Below are 19,503 nucleotides of genomic sequence, written 5' to 3'. Positions count from 1 at the left end.
TCACCTGAAGGGCACTGTTATCAATAAGCATGCTAGGAAGTGACTGCCTTTGCTGCTGGTGCAATTGTATTACATCCTTGTAGATCTGGTTGCTTGCATTATCAAGTACATTAAGAGCCCTAAATCCAAGAAAAATTGCAATTTACTATTCCATACACTTTAAGGATATCACATTTATCACTCTTTTGATATAGTTAATCCTTTCTGCTCTGCACACATATTTTGCTAAGATAATTTCAAAAGATGTAGGTACAAATAGTACTTGAGTAAACTTCACCTTGAAATCCAGTCAGAGATCACATTGTCTCTGCTGATAGAGATCTAGACAATGTTAGAGGAAGCCAGAAGGTTTGGCAATGGAAATGCACCTTTTAGTATGTCAGCATTATAATTGGTAGTTGCAAGCGGGGTAGGGTGAAACACAATATACATTCCTAAAATAAGAAATTCCAAAGCCAGTCATGTCTTAGGTTGACATACTGCACACAAGCAACAGACAAAAGCCACTTCTTGTGGCTGCAAGTAAAAATTTAATTTCCAATGTTCAGTGATGTAGAAATAACACCTTTAATTAAAGCTTCTGTAGCATGTCCTCAAAAATCTGTAATTGCCTTTCTGAATTCAGGCAACAAGGCCACTTTGATTGCTTTGGGGTAATTCTTTGGCCAGTAATCCAATAGAGCATGTAGTCTTTAGCACATTTTCTGGCTAATTGACCCTCAAAAAAGTCTGAATTCCCTGCACTCTTTGTTGTCAAACACCTTGCACAGTTTCTTTTCTCTACTCTATGCTCCCTCCTTTTCAAAAAGAAATAGATTAAAGTAGTATTATAGGCCTACAGTTGCACTAAGCCTTAAAACCTCCCCATTCGTTCCCATAATTTGAAGGAACATCGGAAGCTGAAGCTTAAGATGGTAACAGAGCGGAGCTCATGTGGCCTCTGAAGTCTTTCATCTTAATTCCCATTCCCCTTAGTCACTCCAGCTGCCCTTTCACTTCCTCATCCTGACTCACCTGTTGAAGTAGTTTTATCTTTGCTATGTCATATGGAATTTATTTTTGTGAGGCTACTGGCTGTTTTTCTTTTTAGGAGCTGGTTCTTCACCTTTTAGACAGATATACTCAAATACAAAGTCACAATACACTATGAGCCAGTATTTTAGAAGGCAACCACCTTCTCTTGTGTATGTGTCCATGCAGTGCATCAGGCTCCCAAAACTTTACACAACATGAACCACACAGACCTCTAAATTACATTTTATGGGATGATTCACCTTAAGGCACTTTTTAAACTATGGAGATTTCAAATCTTGAATGATTTTGGAATATACTGCGAGAGACCAATTGCTCTTACGGTTGTCAGCTATTCTTTCCCTATGCCCACTCTCACACCCAGAGAAAACATGTTTGGGGCTGAGTGGGATATTCATGAGCTAGTTTCTTGGTTTGGAACTCTTGAGAAAAGGCTGGCGAGAACCTCCACCCAACAAATCACACACAACGGTAATGACACAGCAGCGAATAAGAAAATTAACATTTGAAAAAACAATAAACAGTTGTATGATAAGAATGAATAGGTTCAGAGCCTACTAAGGCTCTATTTAAAGCATATCTTTCATTTTGATTTCTTCTGTTTTTTCATAAGCTTCTGTATAAAGGGCATAACAAAAAAGGGCAAAAGGACAATCAGTTTATCTGGACAGGTACTCTGTATAGCAAAAGGACAGTTAAATATTAGGGTTCTTGTGGCTACAATGAGGCCAGAAACTATGTACAGTCATTCACAAATTTGCAGTGATCAGTGAATTAATAATCTTTTCCACATTGCAAGTCAAGGGCTGTATTTTTATTAATTCATGCCTCAAGGAGGAGGGTATGAGGCAAACTAAGTCATTTTCATATGTAAGAACTCTTATATAGAATTCTACTCTATTTGGTTATATTGAATAATATTTATGTTGGACAATATCATTTTACAAATATAAATTTACAATATACATCTTTGTAATAATATCCTCTATTCTGGTTTGTCTGCAATTAAAAAGTACAAACAAACACAATGCCCTCTTTTTGTAGATATTTTACTTTAATACAGTAACATTTAGCAGACTATGTCCTGTTCATCTCATTACTTTTACAATGTCTAATGTAACTTTTAACTGTAATCAATGTGAAATAATCATAATACTGCTTGGACCCACAGTCACTTGTTAGAATCATGTTAAAGTGTTGCAGTGATGGACTGAGGACTGATATATCTAGCAAATTTTTCCCCCTCAATACAGAGACAGATGCTGATTTTTAGCTTAGCTTTACTTCTAATTCTTGCTGGAGAGCTCCCCAAGAGGAGTAATGGAGGATGTGTGGGTGTTGCTAGGTGCCCCTATGGAAACAAGTCAGGAAGTGGCTTAAGGAAGGTAACAGGTTTACAGCTCCCGTTTATTCTTCTGTGATGTATTTATGATTACAGTACAGATTATGTGGATAAAAGCACCATGTTCCTGCCTCTCCCGGTGGAAGGTGGTATTTGTGCAGATGCTGAGGCTAAGAAAAGCAGGCATCTCAGGTCACTGATCTGGGTAACAGGGTTTCATGTGCTCAGTTCTGGAGTACCAGGGTGATTGTTTAAATGTTATGTGTAGAAAACCTTGTCTCGAATAGAAAACCTAGAGAGAATTCTCCTGGATTCTGTATATTTTTCTATAAATTAGTGTTTGTGTCATAAATTCACTGAGCTCAATAAATCTGCATTTGTGCAGCAGTTGTGGGAAATGGCAATTCTACACTGGAATTTAGCTGCTCTGTAAACTTACCATTACATAGCTAATCTTTATTTTTAGGCCAGTTTTGAAATCAGGATTTATATGGAATGTTATAGTTTGTCGTGTTTAAAAGTCCCAAACCCATGTTGATACTGTCACAGCTTTTTGCAAATCCGGAGAATTCCTAATCTCAAATAATGCTCTATTTTTCTCAAATGTCCAGCTATTTCACTTAAGTTAGAGAACATAAAGCTTTGAATTATAGAAAATTTAATTTACTTCTGTTCCGTGACTGGTTTTGTCCCTCTTTATACATCTAAAAGCATAACTCACCTCTACAAACATCAGAATCTGTCAGAGACTAAAGAATGAATAAACCATATTCTTTATGGTAGGGGGAATAACACAGTCTATGTATGTATAGTAATTCAGCAGGTTTTGGCTTTAAGGCTCTAACTTCATATAGACCATTAGAGAATAACAAGAAACAGCACTAAGTCAGTCTGTAAGTTTACTTCAGCATGTCATATTTAGTTTGTATAGTGTTTATTCATTTCATGCCCTAGATCGAGCCACCCTTCCTGTGCAGTGCCCTGACATTACCCACTCTGAGACAGATACAGCCACTGATGTTATGCTTTCATGGCTACCACATTTCATGCCTTTTAGAAAATGGCTCAACAAACTAGCATGGAATAGTACACGATTAAACTAAGAATTCCAGCAGTCACTAAAACTGTTAGTCATTTAGTTTTTAGCAACTAAAATTTCACTTACACATCAAAGCCTTATGGTTTAAGAATTTGGCTACCCCACTAGGAACGCAAATCTGCAAACTGGTTAAGTGCAAGCCAGCTTATGATGAGAAGCAACACAGAGTCTATAACAAATTTGGATATTCTGCTTCTCAGTCCAAGTAAGGAAGCTCTGTGACCAGCAGACATACTAGGTTGTGCCTGCACTAGCTCAGAGGCTCTTTGCTACCTACGGCTTTGTAATATGTACGCTGCAAGAAAAGGTAAAGTCAATTCTTCTACCATGGGCATGAGAAACACCAGTCTTAAGATTCTGCATTCATGTTGATGTAAAAGTTTGAGCTAAAATCTTGCAAACTCTTGTTTAAATAGTCATTGTATTAATAATTGAAAGAAAATATGTATCATAGTAAATTTGAAGCACTCTTCCTCTCTCACTGCATCACAATTCAAAAATCAAAGCAAATCAGAGAACTGCTCAGCTCTCGAATCTTGCAGCAATGTCACGCTGAGCGTGTCCCCTCAAGCCCCTCGCATGCCTGTGGGTTTCTGCAGTGAGAGCAGATGAACTGTGTGACGTGGAGTTCTGCTACCAGCCACCAAACTTGGGGCTGGTGTCACCCCAAACATCAAATCCACAACACAGCCAGCCTGCAGGAGCTCTCTAGATATCTAGAGAAAACCGATGCGTATGTGGGAAAGAGTCTTCACTGGTTCCTAAAAAAAGAAAATACCAAACCTCTTCACTTAATTAAAAAAAAAAAAAAAAAGACAGCCCAAACATATGACACTGGCATAATAAAATGCATATATGAATAAATATTATTTATTTAGCATGATATTTAAATAAAACTCAAAATAAATACAACTCAAATTATTTGCGCACTAATCCTCACCTCTGTGAGACCACTGACATGGTCCCTGTTCACTCAGAAAAGAAATTTGTGATTTGCAGCTATTTCTGCTTACTGATTTGGATGAATCATTTCTTTTCTAGAGACAGCTTTTCAACAGCTGTATTGAAAATGTAATTTTTAAAAGTAACTTTCTATTTCAAGATGTAAGAGAATAGAAAACAAAAAAAGTAGTGACCTAATTCTATGTAGTATAATGTAGTATAATGTAAGTTGTGCTAAAATTTTTAAACTCTTGATGCAAGGAAGATTTTTATCTATTAGACTTGCTGTGATGTATGATTAAAAAATATAGCTGCTTTGGGGAAAAAAGAATTAAACTCAGAAGAGGCCTCCACAATCAAGGAACAGCAGAAAAGCACAGCCTAAATGGCAGGGGGAAGATATTAGCATCTTAAGCTCAGAATCATGAACGCCAACATTTTAGATGATTCTGTCAGTTGATAGAAAATGGTATAAAATTGAAGCTTAAACTGTCAGGAGAAATGCTGCTACATTTGGAGCATTCCTAATCTGTTAGAAAAAAAAAATGCAGTGGGAAGAAAATAATGGTAATCTTAATTTAGTACTTGGAAAAAGAGGAATATATAAGAACCTTATTTGTAACTCTCTGTAAGTTGACTTGTTGATCCCCCCTTCTCCCCCAAACCCTGTAACTTCCATAGATTTTTTTCCCCCTCACACTGTTATACTATGAAAAAAATACTTCTAAATGAACCAGTTCAAAGTGCAGTTTCTCATCTGAAATAATGGTCTGAATTTATCTGAGAAAAAAATACTTTGTTCTCTTGAACTTTATTTCACATGTGGGGGGGGGAGTTTCTGTCAAACTAAGTTGTTGATGAAAATTTAAAAGACAAAAAAAGTTCAAGTCTGTCAAACACTTTATTGTCCCATGCTATGCTGAAAGAACATACTTATCTGTCAATCTGATAAATCTTTTTTGGGAATGAGCTTTGTGCAATCTGTTTATACTTGAAGGGTATCAGGAAGATGCATCAAAAACTTTCAGAAGAGTAGTTGAAATAACCACATGAATGGAAAAAGCCCTCAAACCCACTAACTTCTGATATCTTCCCCTCCTCCTTTTTTTTTGTTCCCATGGTAAGTGTAACAAAGCTTATGAAAAGAGACCTATTTCCAGAAACCACTATGGTTCAGCACCCTCCTGTATGCTTTGTTAATGCCCTTCCTCCTGATAGTCTTTGGACTGCTTGTTTGGCACAGACTGCTTTGGTGCTGCTTGGCATACCTGCTTCCCTTCCAGGAGCCAAACACCTCTGAGAGGTCCAGCGATACAGCTTGCTGATCGCTGATAAGTCACTTCTGATAAATCAGGTTTATCTGGAGAAACTCCAGACATTGTAAACTCCCAATCTGGCTAAGGAAATAAAATAAGCAACTCTTCTGTATCACATCTTTGCCAAGTACCTTCCTGAGTGTTAATTCAATTACAGTCAAATTTGAAGAATCAGCACTGGTATAGAAGATAGTTGTTAGGGCTGAAACAAACCTGGCCTCAGTTTTGTTGTCAGGGACTTAGCGCCTGTAAACTGCAAATCTTGCATCCACAGGAAGGAAGGAAGAGCAGAGATAACAGATGATTAAAGGGACATTAAATGAGCCGCGACACCCATCTTATTAGAGAATTTAATTTAATTCTGAATTCTTAGAGCTGTATTTCTTCAGGTAACTAAGCTCTTTTGATGCTGCAGGGGAGATTGCTTAAGAGAAAAGGATAAGAAATCAATTAGAAATTCATAAGATCTTAAATAAGTGGCCAACACTGGGAAAGCCATGAGAACTAGTGACAAATACCTAATTTTGCAGGATGTGAAAAGATGATGTGAGAACTTTGTTTGCGACACTACAAATTGACATGACACCCTGCTCCCCAAATCCTGTAGTTTCCATAGACTTACAGTTAAGGCATCGTAATGGTCAGTGCCAGAACTGCTAAAAAGCTGTGCAGAATTAGGGTAGTATGTTTAAAAGTATTTGGGCATTTAACTTGCACTAAAATCATTCGATTTTAAAAGAAAAGGTCCTAACTCTTAGTGCTGTTAGGTGAAAGCAAAACAACCCTTCCCCAGAAATGCAGGAGTGGAAGATTGGGAATTCCACGAGACCAATTTATTAGATAAGCATCAGTATCAATTCTGCAAAAAACAAAACAAACAAAAAAACTAACTGACCAGCCAAAGAAAAAAAAACTGTGAACAATTTTGGGCAGACCTTACCCATATTCAGTGGTGAAGTAAAAGCAGTCAAAAATTAGAAAAACTACTTAAAATGAGAGAAATAAATTGCATTTCATAAAACCTAATTAGTATCAGTAGCTGAAAATGCATCAAGCAAACCGAAGTGATTGGGGAGGATTAATTAACTGGCAGCGTTAAGGACAGTGTTAAAAAGATTTTTAAGAATATCAGAAACAAATCATAGGTGGAGATATTTTCTTTTATTAACGAGACTGATCGAACTTTTTAAGTGAGATAGAAAAAGCACAAGTTTATACAACTTTTCTTTTCTTCATCTGGAGAAAAAAAAAAGTAAGGTATTCTTGAACATAATGAGGTGTATTCCAGTGCACTGACATACTAAAGCTAATGTTTGGTTATATCTACCAGGAGTAAGATGTTTTTGAGATATACTAGAGGTCTTAGACACCAGAACTGTAAATTCTCAAAGCAAATATCCTACTTCCTGATGTTAATTTACAATAACAGTACTGGGGAGTTCCATAATTCTAGTAAAAAAGTTAATATTGTGCCAGTATTCCAAGATGGGTAATCAAGATAATCATAAACTAGTGACTGTAATATTGAACCTGAGTGGTAAAACAAAACAAAAAAAAAAAAAAAAAGAGAGAGAGAGAGAGAAAATCAGGAAATGTGAAATGCAGAAGACTTAAATTCAATCAATTACCAGCTTACAAATTTTATGGAAAACAGATGTTGTAAAGCAAATTTGATTCTACTCTTTCAAATTACAAGTTTGTTATATAAATGCAATTGCAAGGATGCAATGGCATCTATACAGTATCTATTTTTCAATGCCCATTAAATAAGAATTGGCTGATACTTTCTAAAATGTCATAAATGATGTTTTGAAGCTTCATACTAAGCACATTTCCTTTAGTTTTCTATGAGTAAATATACAATTATTGCCAGTCATGAATGACGCAGTGGTTGCCAAGACAGGAAACTAAAAGGCCAGGATTGCCATTGATAGTAACCAAGTTAGAGTTCATTAAAACAAAACGGGTATTAATGATGCTAAATTCAACACAGACACTAAACATCTATGTGTGTTACAATCTCCCAGTTTAAACTGCTCACAAGAGATAGATGCATGGGCTCAATCCTGTACATAAAATTCAGAATTAGTCCCAAACTTCCCTCGTCTTGTGTCTTGTGAATTGAGGTTATCTTTAAAAGGAGATTAGGTTGTGATTTGTTGTATAATTATTATTGTAAAAGCAAATGTTTATTGATGTTCTTAGTTATGGAGATAACTATTACACCTCTAATTTCACAGCTAAACCTTATTAGATGGGAAGCTATTACTATGATTTACTGTGGAATTAAAATTTTCTACACTTTACCACACCTTTCATTTCATTAAATAAAGGCAGCAAAAAGAAAGGAGTGCAATCTCTCTCACTTTTTCTTTCTCTTTCTCTCTTTAAGACAATTGTCAATTAGTGAAGGAAGCAAGACTAAGTATGTGTTCTAGCTGAATACAAGTTGGCTGATTTCCCAGCGTTATTAAGCTGTTGATTACCATAAATGGACGAATGGCCTGAGCTAAACATTTAATAAAAAAAAGTCCAATAGTTTAGTTGAAATTCACAAGATTTGACAACATGTATCTTAAAAAAGCAGCTCATGTCATAATTTCACACATTCGGCAATTGTTTGTATTCACAGAAGAGGATGCTGTTATTCATCAAACATAAATTTTGTCATGGAAGGCAACGGGATAGACAGTGAAGCAGTCTCTATGCCCAGATTCACCATTTTTTGTGAACTTGACAAGTTGCTTTTATAAAACATTCTTTTTTATTAAAAGGGATTTTTTTCCTTTTCAAACAGTTTGTTGTGCCTAATTCACTTACATTTGACATTGAGACTCTTAAAAGGTACTGCAAAAATAGGGTTTCTTAGATAAGGGACAGTCACTCTAAATGTAGTAATGTAAAAAAAGGTAATTATACCTTATACCACAAATGGTTCACACTACTTCTTTGAAGACTGCAATACAGAATCCATTGACAATATTTAGTAAGCATAAGCCTTCTTTTTGTTCTTTTTAGCTTAAGACTTTACTATGGATCTAAATCCTTTGATTAACATCACCTTTAGTGATTATGGTCCTGACCAGTGGAAGAAAACCGCCCTTTGAGATGGTCATGTAGAAAAGATGATCAAAATATTGCAGTAAATTTACCCATTTCTGCAGAGATTAAAACTTGTAATTAAGAATACCTTCCAATATATTTGTCAGAATGCCTCTAGTTTTAATTTTAAGTGAAGTGAAATCAGTTAAATTGATCTCAAAAAGAAACCAATTTATTAAATAAAATTACCCAACAATATCTGATTAAATTGGTTGGCTCTTTCCACTCATATTTTTATATTTTACAAAGCTTATTTTTATTTTAGTTTTGTTTACCTCCTACATGTACATGTCCATACTGCTCTTTACATTTTAGTAATGGCATAGTATGTTGAGAAATTGCATTATGGAACACACAGACTGAGAGGAGAGATGCAAAAATAGTACTCCTCTCAATCTATGTTTGATTATGGATTGCTTTGCCATTTTTTCATCTTTAAAGTTGTATCATTTGGTATATCTAGTGATAACAAAAAAGCAACTGGTTTCATCAGTACTTTTAAGAAACTGAAAGCATCAAATGCCAAATGTATGTTGAAATCCTTAAATTCAGTCACTCAAAACCCCCTCTTCCTTCAGGCTGCTCGAAACATCCCTTCTCTGTTTATTAGCTAGCTCAGATTACACCAAAGAGCAGTGCAAAGGCCAGGGGAACATCACAATTTCACCCATGTTTTCTAGCATCTGTACTTTTTTCACAGGTGCTGCTAGAAAAGCAATAAGGCTCTGACCTTAAGGTCAAATCACAGGGTATTTAGGTGTTAGTGGAACAGAAGGGGTTTAAATAGCCATGATTTGCACGTATGGACCAAACAGAATGCAGTACAGGCATTTCATTTTTCAAAATGAATTTGGAAAAAAGGCAAATATGTGCCCAATGCATCTCCTCAATCTCTTCTTTGTTGCTTATTCAAAACAACATTTTTCTCCATATTATTTTCTAATAATCACTGGAAATATCTTAATCAGTTACATAAGGAATGTACTCTTTACACTGTGCTGCATGCTAGTCCCAAGTTTTGCTGAAGATCACATGCATAAAAAGTATCTGGAATTTTTCTAAATCATAATCAGTTTCATAGGATAAACCTCTTTCTCAATATACAAATTTTAATTTTGAATAGGCAGTAAAAAAGTGTGCTCCATAAAAAAAACCTCTAAAAATCCATGCCTTGTGTTATTATCCTGATTTAGAACCTCTGAAGTGACTGGCACTGCTTCTCTACTGAATATTTCAGTATGCTGCAGTCTGTTAAGATGTTACAGGATATCTTTTTTTCACTCAGCAGTTGACCTTACTCCATCATCTGCTGACATTCTCTCTCTCACACACACTTAACTGGCAGAGTGCCAAGCAGGTTTTTTTAAAGAAAAAACAAAAAACAAAAGAAAGAAAACCCAATCCCAAACTCCTTTGACATCCAACTATCTTTGCAGTCAAGGTCTTCTAAATAAGTTGGTGCAGTGATACTGCATTCATTATGGCACTACACTATCGGCCATCTGCATTGTCACCAAGGTTAAACTCCAATGTCAGGAGAACTGCAGGGAAGCTACGAGTCATCCTGGGAGAGCTTCTGCATCACCAGTGAAAGAGGAAGGTGCAGACACATTTTGTTCTTTGTCTATAGCCCAAAGTCACAAACTGCTTATAATGTATTACATATGACCAATCATAATCCATTCTTTACATTAAAAAATGCTATATAACGTCATGAGAATGCAGGGATTTTGAAAGGGCATTACAAATCCCACAGCATCAGCAATACAAATAGCACTTGGATCTAGAAATGACTTATGCACAGTATTAGGATTATTCTTTGAGAGATTTTTTCCTGTTCTTTTTTAAAGTCAGTCAGACTTTATTGAAACACTATTGTAGAGAATACAAAACATTTGCAAATATTTCCAGGTACTAAAATAAATTCTTGATATGTCTATTCAAAAACAAGCTACAGATGGGTTTTGAGAAGGGATCTTGACTGTCATTTCAATGGCAGCTGAGTACCCAGCTGGGTACTTCTAGACTCTTCTAGGGGCTCTTCTAGACCCACAGAATAAGAAGATTTGCCCTTATATGTTCTTTTCTTGGCAAGATGGCAATGTCTGTCGTATCTTTGAACATCAATACATGAGGCATAAGCAACTCTGCAGCCACTATCCCTAGAGTCTTGCTTTTCTTTGCTGTATTTTTTACATTCTTATTTTAGGTAACAGAATAGATTAGTTGCCAGTGCTTGCTCCCTTACATCAACCTGCGCTCTCTGAATAAGGCAATATGGCCACCTTTTCTTTGTCTTCTACACTTCTGTACATTCTACACTTAAGGATGTTATTTCAATTTATGTGCAGCTCACTCCGTATGGAGGAACATGAGGCCTGTTATAACACTACTTGTGTAAGCAGCTGGATCAGTCTTAAAGACAGCAGGGCAAAGCTGTAAACTAAAAGATCACGTGTAAGAAGTTGTCATTTCCAGGCATGGTTAGTTAAAGCGAATGTAGTGGGTATCCGGCATATTCATCAACTCTTTCAGTGAATTCCCATCTATTTCAACAACTGCTGAATTCTTTGCAAATAGTCCATGAAGCTCATGGCATGCACTCTGAGTCTCCTTAAAAAGTTGTCAGCTTACAATTTATATAAATAAATAAATATATAATTTATATAAAACTACTGAGAATAGCTCATCCCATTTAATAACTAGTGAATACTGTTTATGTGTTTTCATTCACACTGCAGTAAGGTAGCATATATAATACTAATTCTTCTCTTAGTGCCTACTGCTGACAACAACAGAAAATTCACTTTAGACTGCAATGAAACATTTGAGCTCCAGAACAACCTCTGCTGTATACTGCAGCTATGTGTTCCTTACCTTCCGTTGCCTTGATCATGTATCCATTCTCTTGGTTTGGTGGTACTTCCAGAAGCTGCATGACTCTGTCCAGCAAACCATGGATAATCTCAAACCCTGGGCTCTTGTTGTAATAAAGTGCACAGAGGTGCCGGTAGTTTCTTGCCCCTACATCTGAAGAAGAAGCATAAATTACATTTTTCTGGGACATTTTATCACAGTTTAAACCTTGCCTTTTGCATCAGTTTCCTTTTGTGATACAGTGAAGCACTTGGTGCTCAAAGGAAAAATAAGTATGCAAAACTCTGATACACCTATCATAATCTGAAGAAATAACTGAATTTCTTTAACTCACTAGACTCTTGGTCAGAAATACGGATTTAAAGTATACTATAGCTTGGGCAGGAAACAGTGATAGATAACAAGCATATAGTTAAGTGTTAAAGAAATTCAGAGTAGACCAGCCAAAACACAAACACTTGGCAAGCGTCAAAAGACTCGTGACACTGATGAAAAAACTATATAAAACTTAGTCCCAGAACATCTACGAGCACAAAACAACTAGCCCACATTTTGAAATAGCTGATAATGTTAGCATAGTGATTTATGAAAAGATCTAAATTCATGCAGGTTTCCAAATCACAATTGGTGCTTTTCATGATCATCTTGGACATCCCCAAACCCAAGTGACTAGGAAAAATGTGCTATACTTCACAAACTCAGGACTGTGACAGTGTGTCACGTTTAGGACAGCTGCTATTGCTGTGATTCTGCTGAACTTATTTTGCAGATACCCTCTAGGGCTATTAAATATAGCACCTTTGAAAAACAGATTGCCTCCCTCATGTGCTGCTATAAAAGCACTACGTTTGCCTTAACTCAAAAACCTAGCTTCTCCCTCGTAAGTTTTCTTACATTACTCATTTCATCAAAATATATTTTCCTTTTTTATACTATACAGATGTTTTTAAAATGGACTTGTAGTAATACGTCTTTAGGCTACATCATTGCCACACATACTGTTGGGACTAGTGTGGTCTACTAAGAAGCTTTACTCATTGCAGATCTCAGCCTTTCTCCTTTTTAGGAGGAATATTCTAGGAACAAAATAACAAACCTATTGTAACACGGCTGCCAATTCAGCTGCAGTGAAACTGAAAATACTGATTAACCTAATAAACTTGTTAGTTGCCTCCATGTCTTCTCCTTCTCAATGTTCAACCGAAAGTATGTATTCAACAAGGCTGACTTATACAAAAGGTAAATTCTGCTGAAACCAGGGAAGGCACGCTCTCTCTGTGACAGTCTTTCTCTAGAAATTCATATGCTTTTAAAGTATATTCAGTATAAAGGTGCATTACATTTCAAGTTTGAACCAGATGTGCATATCTGAAGCATATATCCTGATTATCCATGCTTACCATGCTTCCATTCTCACTGTAAAGCAATCCCAGAGCGTATAAACTGGATTCCTTTCAGTTGCAGTTAAATCAGAAGTGGTGTTCCAGGCAGGCATTAGCTTCAACCACTAAAGGGCATTCAGCATGTATGACTTGACTACAGCTAGTCCAAAGTAGAGCTTAAATGCATCTAACATGGATTTCAAGTCATCAGTGTGAACTGTCTTCTCCTTTTGCACTGCACTATTTTGTAATATAGATGCACAGCCTAACAAGCTACAGTCAGATCGATTACTTGCACAGTATGATCTAAGATGCATAGATTTCCTAGAGTCTTGTGGCATCTGTAATCTACTAGTTGGTCTATTAGTTGGAATGTCAAGGTGGACAGTCTCATCTCTTTCTCTTCCACCTGATGCTGGTTAGATATAGGGAAGAAATGTATTTATTGAGAGCAATCATCTTCCCCTTAAAAAATTGATCAGAATGGAAATCCTTCAGATCTCTGAATACTTGTAATGTTTGAGGGGAAAGAGGGAATAAGAACTTATTCAGCAGTGAATGAATAAAGTATGAAAGAATAAAAAGAACTTCATCTGGTCTTCAAGTTAAGGTAGGGTTGTACCATGAGACATAAGGTTGCATGTGTAGGGCTTTCATATTTTTTCCAGGAAATTACTCAAAGAAATGCACAGAAAAAACAGCATATCCCAGGCTGAATTATGTTCTTCATGCAGTCAAACAGAGAAGGCATTTGTCAAGGCCTCTGGTCATGAAACATCTCAGTAGGACTCAGCATTCCCAGAAAAAGGGTCCTGCACTGAACAGTGCCCAGAGAAAGTATGGTTAAAAATTCCTGTAGAGTTAGAGAATCCACAGGAGTTGCATCTGCACCTACTCTCTGAAGTATATTTCTGCATAGTTCTGGACGTGTCAGAACTAGGTACCTCTGATCTCTAGAAAGTTATTTTCTGTGGGAAAAAATTGTTTCCTGGTGCATCCAATACATGAATTGGAGGACATAAAAATCAGTCGGAGCCAAGTTCAAAACAAGAAAAGGAGTGGGTTCTGTAAGCAACATATAATTAAACAGTAAAACTCCTCCCCACAAGATTTTGTGGATGCTAACAGTTTACAAGAGTTTAAGGAGATGCTGGAAGTTCATAGGAGAGAAATATATTACGTGTTACTAAAGTCATAAAAACCCCTTCTGAGTCTGGAAGTCCCTAAGATACAAGTGACTGCAGAATGGATGGTACTCTCGAAGTATTATATACCTTATCTGTTCTCATTCTTTTCACTTGACAACCACTTTAACTAGTGTTAGAGACAGAACATTGGCTAAACAACCTTTCAGTCTGACCCATCATAGACAATCTTTGTGCTTGATGTACAGTAAGCCTAAATACAAGCAGAAACTCTTGGCACTCATTAGGTGCTCCCTGAACTGTTAATAGCTACCATACAGGAAATTAAACATTTATTAAATCTACATCTTGTTTATTTGGTGCCACTAAACATTTAATGACCAAAAAAAAAAGAAAGAAAAAGAAAAGAAAAAAAAACCTCTCAAAAAGTAAACAGGAAAAAGATTACCAAGTGGATACAAATACATGGGTTAAAAGAGTAATACAAATACAGGAGCAAGAGCCTACACAAAAGATCAAAGCACAGCCTTTTGTGAGCCAAAAGTCATTCAAAACTTCTGAAGCAGCAACTTAGCAATATAGTCAAAAGTTTTCTCAATGAGTACTGGAAGTTGAACTTACTGTTGGAGCATTTTGTCACTCAAGAACCTTTTACTGTTATTATTATAATTTGCAGTTTTAAATAATGATGGAGAATCCAATTTGGAAGTCTATGTTAAAATGGCAAGCCAGAAAAGGAAGTGCTACAGAGGTTATAGGGCTATCAATAACTGCAACATTTGATCTCTGATCTTTGCGAGCACACTGGCTTCTCAGTCCCATCACTGTGTCTCTCTGTTTCCTAGCTCTACCGAGATACCAATCAGTAACACCCAATCATGCACGGTGACCAATCTGTACACATGTAGTATTGGGAAACTGAAAAGAAAAAAGACCCTTTTCCTTCCTCCAAGTTTTTATTTCGCCTTAGGAAAGCAAGTTTTGGGGCTAGACATTCTTTTGTGTGTGTGTGTGTGATTCATTATGCTAGCAGAATTTGTGGCAACTATCTGAATTTCACTGCATTATTGTTTAGTCAGTGGTGTCTTCGGATCACTATTCTTAACTAAGAATCAGAAAGAAACATATACAGCAATTTTTATACTTCATGATTTCCAACCAACTGTAAAAATGCTTGGTAAAGGAAAGGATGCATTTTCAAGTACTCCATAAAGCTATGTGTTATGAAGCTTATTCTTTTACAGAGTTATATTAAAACAAAAGAAGTTCATTCACTACACACCACAGGAAGAAAGAAGAAAGTATTAGGGAAATGTATGCAAAAGCTGGCAGATGTTAGAAATGCTTCACTTCTTTATAACTCACTTAAGAGATCTCTTGTGTCATGCCACGAAACAATTCTATTTTTTAAATGAGCCTGCCAAGTATGTCAGCCTAAATTATACATATGTATTTCTGAGACTTCAAAGTACTTCCTGGAGATGCTGCTGTAAAACAATCCAAAGGATGGGCAGCTGGATAGGAATATGTGAGCCAAAAGAGAGCAATGGAAGATAAAGCAGTGTCGTATGGTGCTCCCTAGCAAATTAGAGATGCTTCAGAAAAATGATCTGGTGATCTGAAAGGGAGCACCTGTTCTTTTAAACTTGTCTCAGCCTCACAAAAATGCCAAACTATTTTCTGCATATGATTAAAGTTTGCTGACAAACTTTTTGGAAAAATGCTTCAAAATATGGTATCAGCTATACTCACAAATTATGTACGTTATGTTAAAGGTACACACTACCGAAGGCTTCTCAGCTTCTACTAGGTCACTGGTCAGAGGTGATTATTTGATAGGATTAATTTCTTTTGTTGTGGTAAAGGAGAGAAAAGGGATTCTTCATTTGAACTAGTGGTGTAAGGTGATGATTTATATGCTGAACTAGTGTTAACTATGCTACTAGAGGAGACTATATAATGTTACAAGCTACCTACACAGATACACAAATGAAACAATATTCACTGCCACATTTCCTCCAGCTCTGAGAAGCAACATTTATGTTCAGATTTGGTTCTATTTAGTTATATTAAATCTGGCACACGTTTTGCTTATTTAGTACATCAAACCTTTCTGCCAGATATGTCTGGAGAGAAGAATGGTCTGTTCACCTTAGTAAGCATGAGTTCTATGTAAGAAGAAATTTTTTTAAAAACAGTGCGTTTAGAAGAGCTAGATTCATTCACCCCTGAATGACTACAAGATGCCATTTCAAATGCAGTTAAAGTCAGTACTCTCTTGACCCATACTTTTTAAATTATTAATTGGAAATTCTGCATGCCAAAATCATGAAATAATAAAATTAAATTAGTCAGTCTGATGACATAAGCCTTCTGCAGGAAATCTCATTCCATATGTGAGAGGACAACCCCACATTCTTCAGTATTTGCAGAATTACCTGTTATTTCTTTCTCCCCATCCCTTTCAAATTATTTATTAAGCAAGTTTAATTTTGGAAGTAAATTTGGGGAAAAAATTAGTTATTCTAAATACACCATTAAAAACAATTTCAGATATTGTTCATAGTCTGCCAACGCCCAACCTATAAGAGGGCTGCCCAAGAGGACAGGATACAAAGCTGCTGGCTCAGAAGTCTTATCTTTCATCTGCTGCAATGATTCTCATCAAAATGAAGTACACCACAGAATCAGACTTAAAACTGTTAAGCAACCATTCACATAAAACAAAAGCTTAAAAGAGCTACAGTTAAAACACACACACACACACTAAAATTAATCAGTTATTTAACTTGCAAATTTTATGAAGCCAGAATAAACACACTCCTTATTCCAAGATAAATAGCCCTACTCTCAGTCCTGAAGAATGCTAATGGTATTCTGCCATCTGTACCAAGTTTATTTCCATACTAGCTAACTTCATGCCCAAGAAGGAATGAGCTGTACCACCAAACTGTCTGTATTTAATAAAAAAGTCTACATGCTTTGCTAAGACTGCTTATTTTGCTTGGCAAGGCTTTTTTTTTCTTTTCTTTTTCTTTTTTTTCTTTTTTTTTTTTTTAGTAATCTACAAATTAAATTCATCAACAAAACAATTTACTTGCCATTTTGTTTATGCCTTATATAAACCTTTGTTTTGCAGATCCCAAATACCTCAAACATAACCACTAAAATCTGAAACCAGATAACAGAACAACAGAACCATATCTGCTGCTGAATTTAAAGTAGTGTCAGCCTTTCTCATGGAGAGGCAAAACTGGTTCCAGAGTTGTAACTCAGTGGTCCTCCTCAAAAGCTGTACCTGTGCATTTGTTTTCCATTAATATGCCATACAAAAAGAAACGAATCAGTAAAGTTCTTCAGAAAGCTTTCTGTTAATATTTACAACTCTGTGTATACATTTTACTCCGACACATTTTTCCGGATAAAAAAGATAATCTAAAACTTTTAGCCTATACAGTAAAAGAAATACAAAAAGGCCCCATCACATAGGAAGACTTTCACTGAAGCTTTTGAAAAGTGACCTAGCTACTTTGGCTGTTTCACATAAAACAATTAAGGTTACTGCATGATTCTAAGGCAGGCATACTCTCTTAGCACAGTTGGATAAAGTGGAAAGATAAGGAAATTTTTACTTCCTTATACAGTTTTACACATGGACTTGATTCAGTCTTTATCTAATATTTGCAGTACATGCCTATTTCTTCATATTGGTTGTCAGTTCTCCAGAAGATCCTTCTGGAGAACAAATACAAGCAATCCAGTTTTAAGGTGATGGAGAGGTGGACAAAGGACTCTTGTTGAGGCAGGTAATCACGCTGACCATTAACGTTTTTCCTCTGAGTTACAGGTCTCCATAATAAAATCAGACTGCAACTATAACCTGAGATTTCCAGTCTCAAGACTTTTATTTACTTTTATTTTTTCTTAATACTGCTTTTTACTTGGCAGTATTGCTAGTCTTTGAGACTGCAGCAGTTTAACCAGTCACTAGTACTGTAACAGTAACGTGTCTTTAGTGTTTACTAGTCACCAAGTTTGTGTCATTTGAAAACACTACCAGTAGAGAATTTCTCTCATGAGTTACAGTCCTGATAAGAATGCAAAGGACCACTCAATCAAGAGCAAATCAGTATGGGTGCTTTTATGTAAGCGATTTAGATTAGGTTCTTTTTTGGTGCAAATCTGCCTTGTGCTTATACCTAGGAGCCTTGCAATACGCACAAGTGACTTCTCTGGTGCTGGAACCAGTCGCACACAGATATACCAACCAGAGTAGCCCACCTGTAACATCTTGCAAAGTCTTACAGTAGTTGGTTCCCTCCACTTGCATAGTGTGTACCAATGCCTGGCAATTGGAATAAACAGCATTGCTGGTAAAGATGAAATATAGCTATTAAAGCCTGTAACTGTAACAGATTACAGCAAATCAAACTGCCCTTTTTTCCTCTCTGTGCTGTACCAGTTAAGTAATGCACATATACCCAATGGTTCCATCTACGAATTTACCTGAGGTTCATAATAAACTAACTACCCTACATTTTTCACAGTCATTCCTTCTGTTTATTTAAAATACTCAATCTACTTTCATGTTTTTCCATTCTTCTGGAAAAGAATTTAGCAAGTAAACACACACTTCTACTCCCAGAGAGTGTACAACAAAGTACAACCCCATGGAGTTGTACTAGGTTCCCTGAGGGATGCAAGATGAAAAAAAAAAAAAATCAAGGATTGTGGATCAGCAAGATAAGATGTATTTTAACATGAAAACTCTTCTAGAAACGTTTCTTCTTAAATAGAAGTTAAAATAGTGCAAATCAGGCTTCTTTTAGAAATCCTTAAATCCCTTAAAAGAGGAAATTAAAAACCTGTGAACGCTGAGAAAACTTCTCTTACCTGTACTGGCATCTTTTACTACAATGTCAGAAATCTCAAAGAGTTTCAAAGGCAAGGGCATCTTTCGATTAGCAGCAATAGTTTTCAGTAGTCCAGGAAGGAGGCTTGTCCGTGCCACCTGCAGGACAAACATGGGTGCTGCAAGTGAAATACCTTCCAACATAGTGAGTGCTACTTTTCCTAATTTCTTATTTTATTCATTTGCCAAAAAAAAAAAAAAGTTTAAAAGTAGCCAGGTGCAAATATTGCAGTAATCTCCTATGCTTCAGCATTGTTTAGAATTATTAAACCCCCAAAAGTACATTTTCTGTACAGACTGTATACTGTGTGTGTTGTCTGAACACATACATGAGCTTAATAATAGCTTTTTGCA

General features: G+C 36.2%; 1 protein-coding gene across 1 annotated transcript in view; it reads right to left on the bottom strand.

The window, feature by feature from the left end:
- Nucleotides 1-19,503, bottom strand: part of FARSB (phenylalanyl-tRNA synthetase subunit beta) — a 40,977-nt gene that overhangs the window by 6,618 nt on the left and 14,856 nt on the right. The window contains exons 15-16 of the mRNA XM_062582641.1: nucleotides 19,131-19,248; nucleotides 11,711-11,863 (exon numbers count right to left, since the gene is read on the bottom strand). Coding sequence (XP_062438625.1) covers nucleotides 11,711-11,863; nucleotides 19,131-19,248 — 271 coding nt within the window. The remainder of the gene's footprint in view (nucleotides 1-11,710; nucleotides 11,864-19,130; nucleotides 19,249-19,503) is intronic.

The sequence above is a fragment of the Rhea pennata genome, chromosome 9 (assembly GCF_028389875.1).
Source record: "Rhea pennata isolate bPtePen1 chromosome 9, bPtePen1.pri, whole genome shotgun sequence".
NCBI lineage: Eukaryota > Metazoa > Chordata > Aves > Rheiformes > Rheidae > Rhea > Rhea pennata.
The sequence above is the reverse complement of the archived record's forward strand: the minus strand, read 5'-3'. Positions and strand labels throughout refer to the sequence as shown.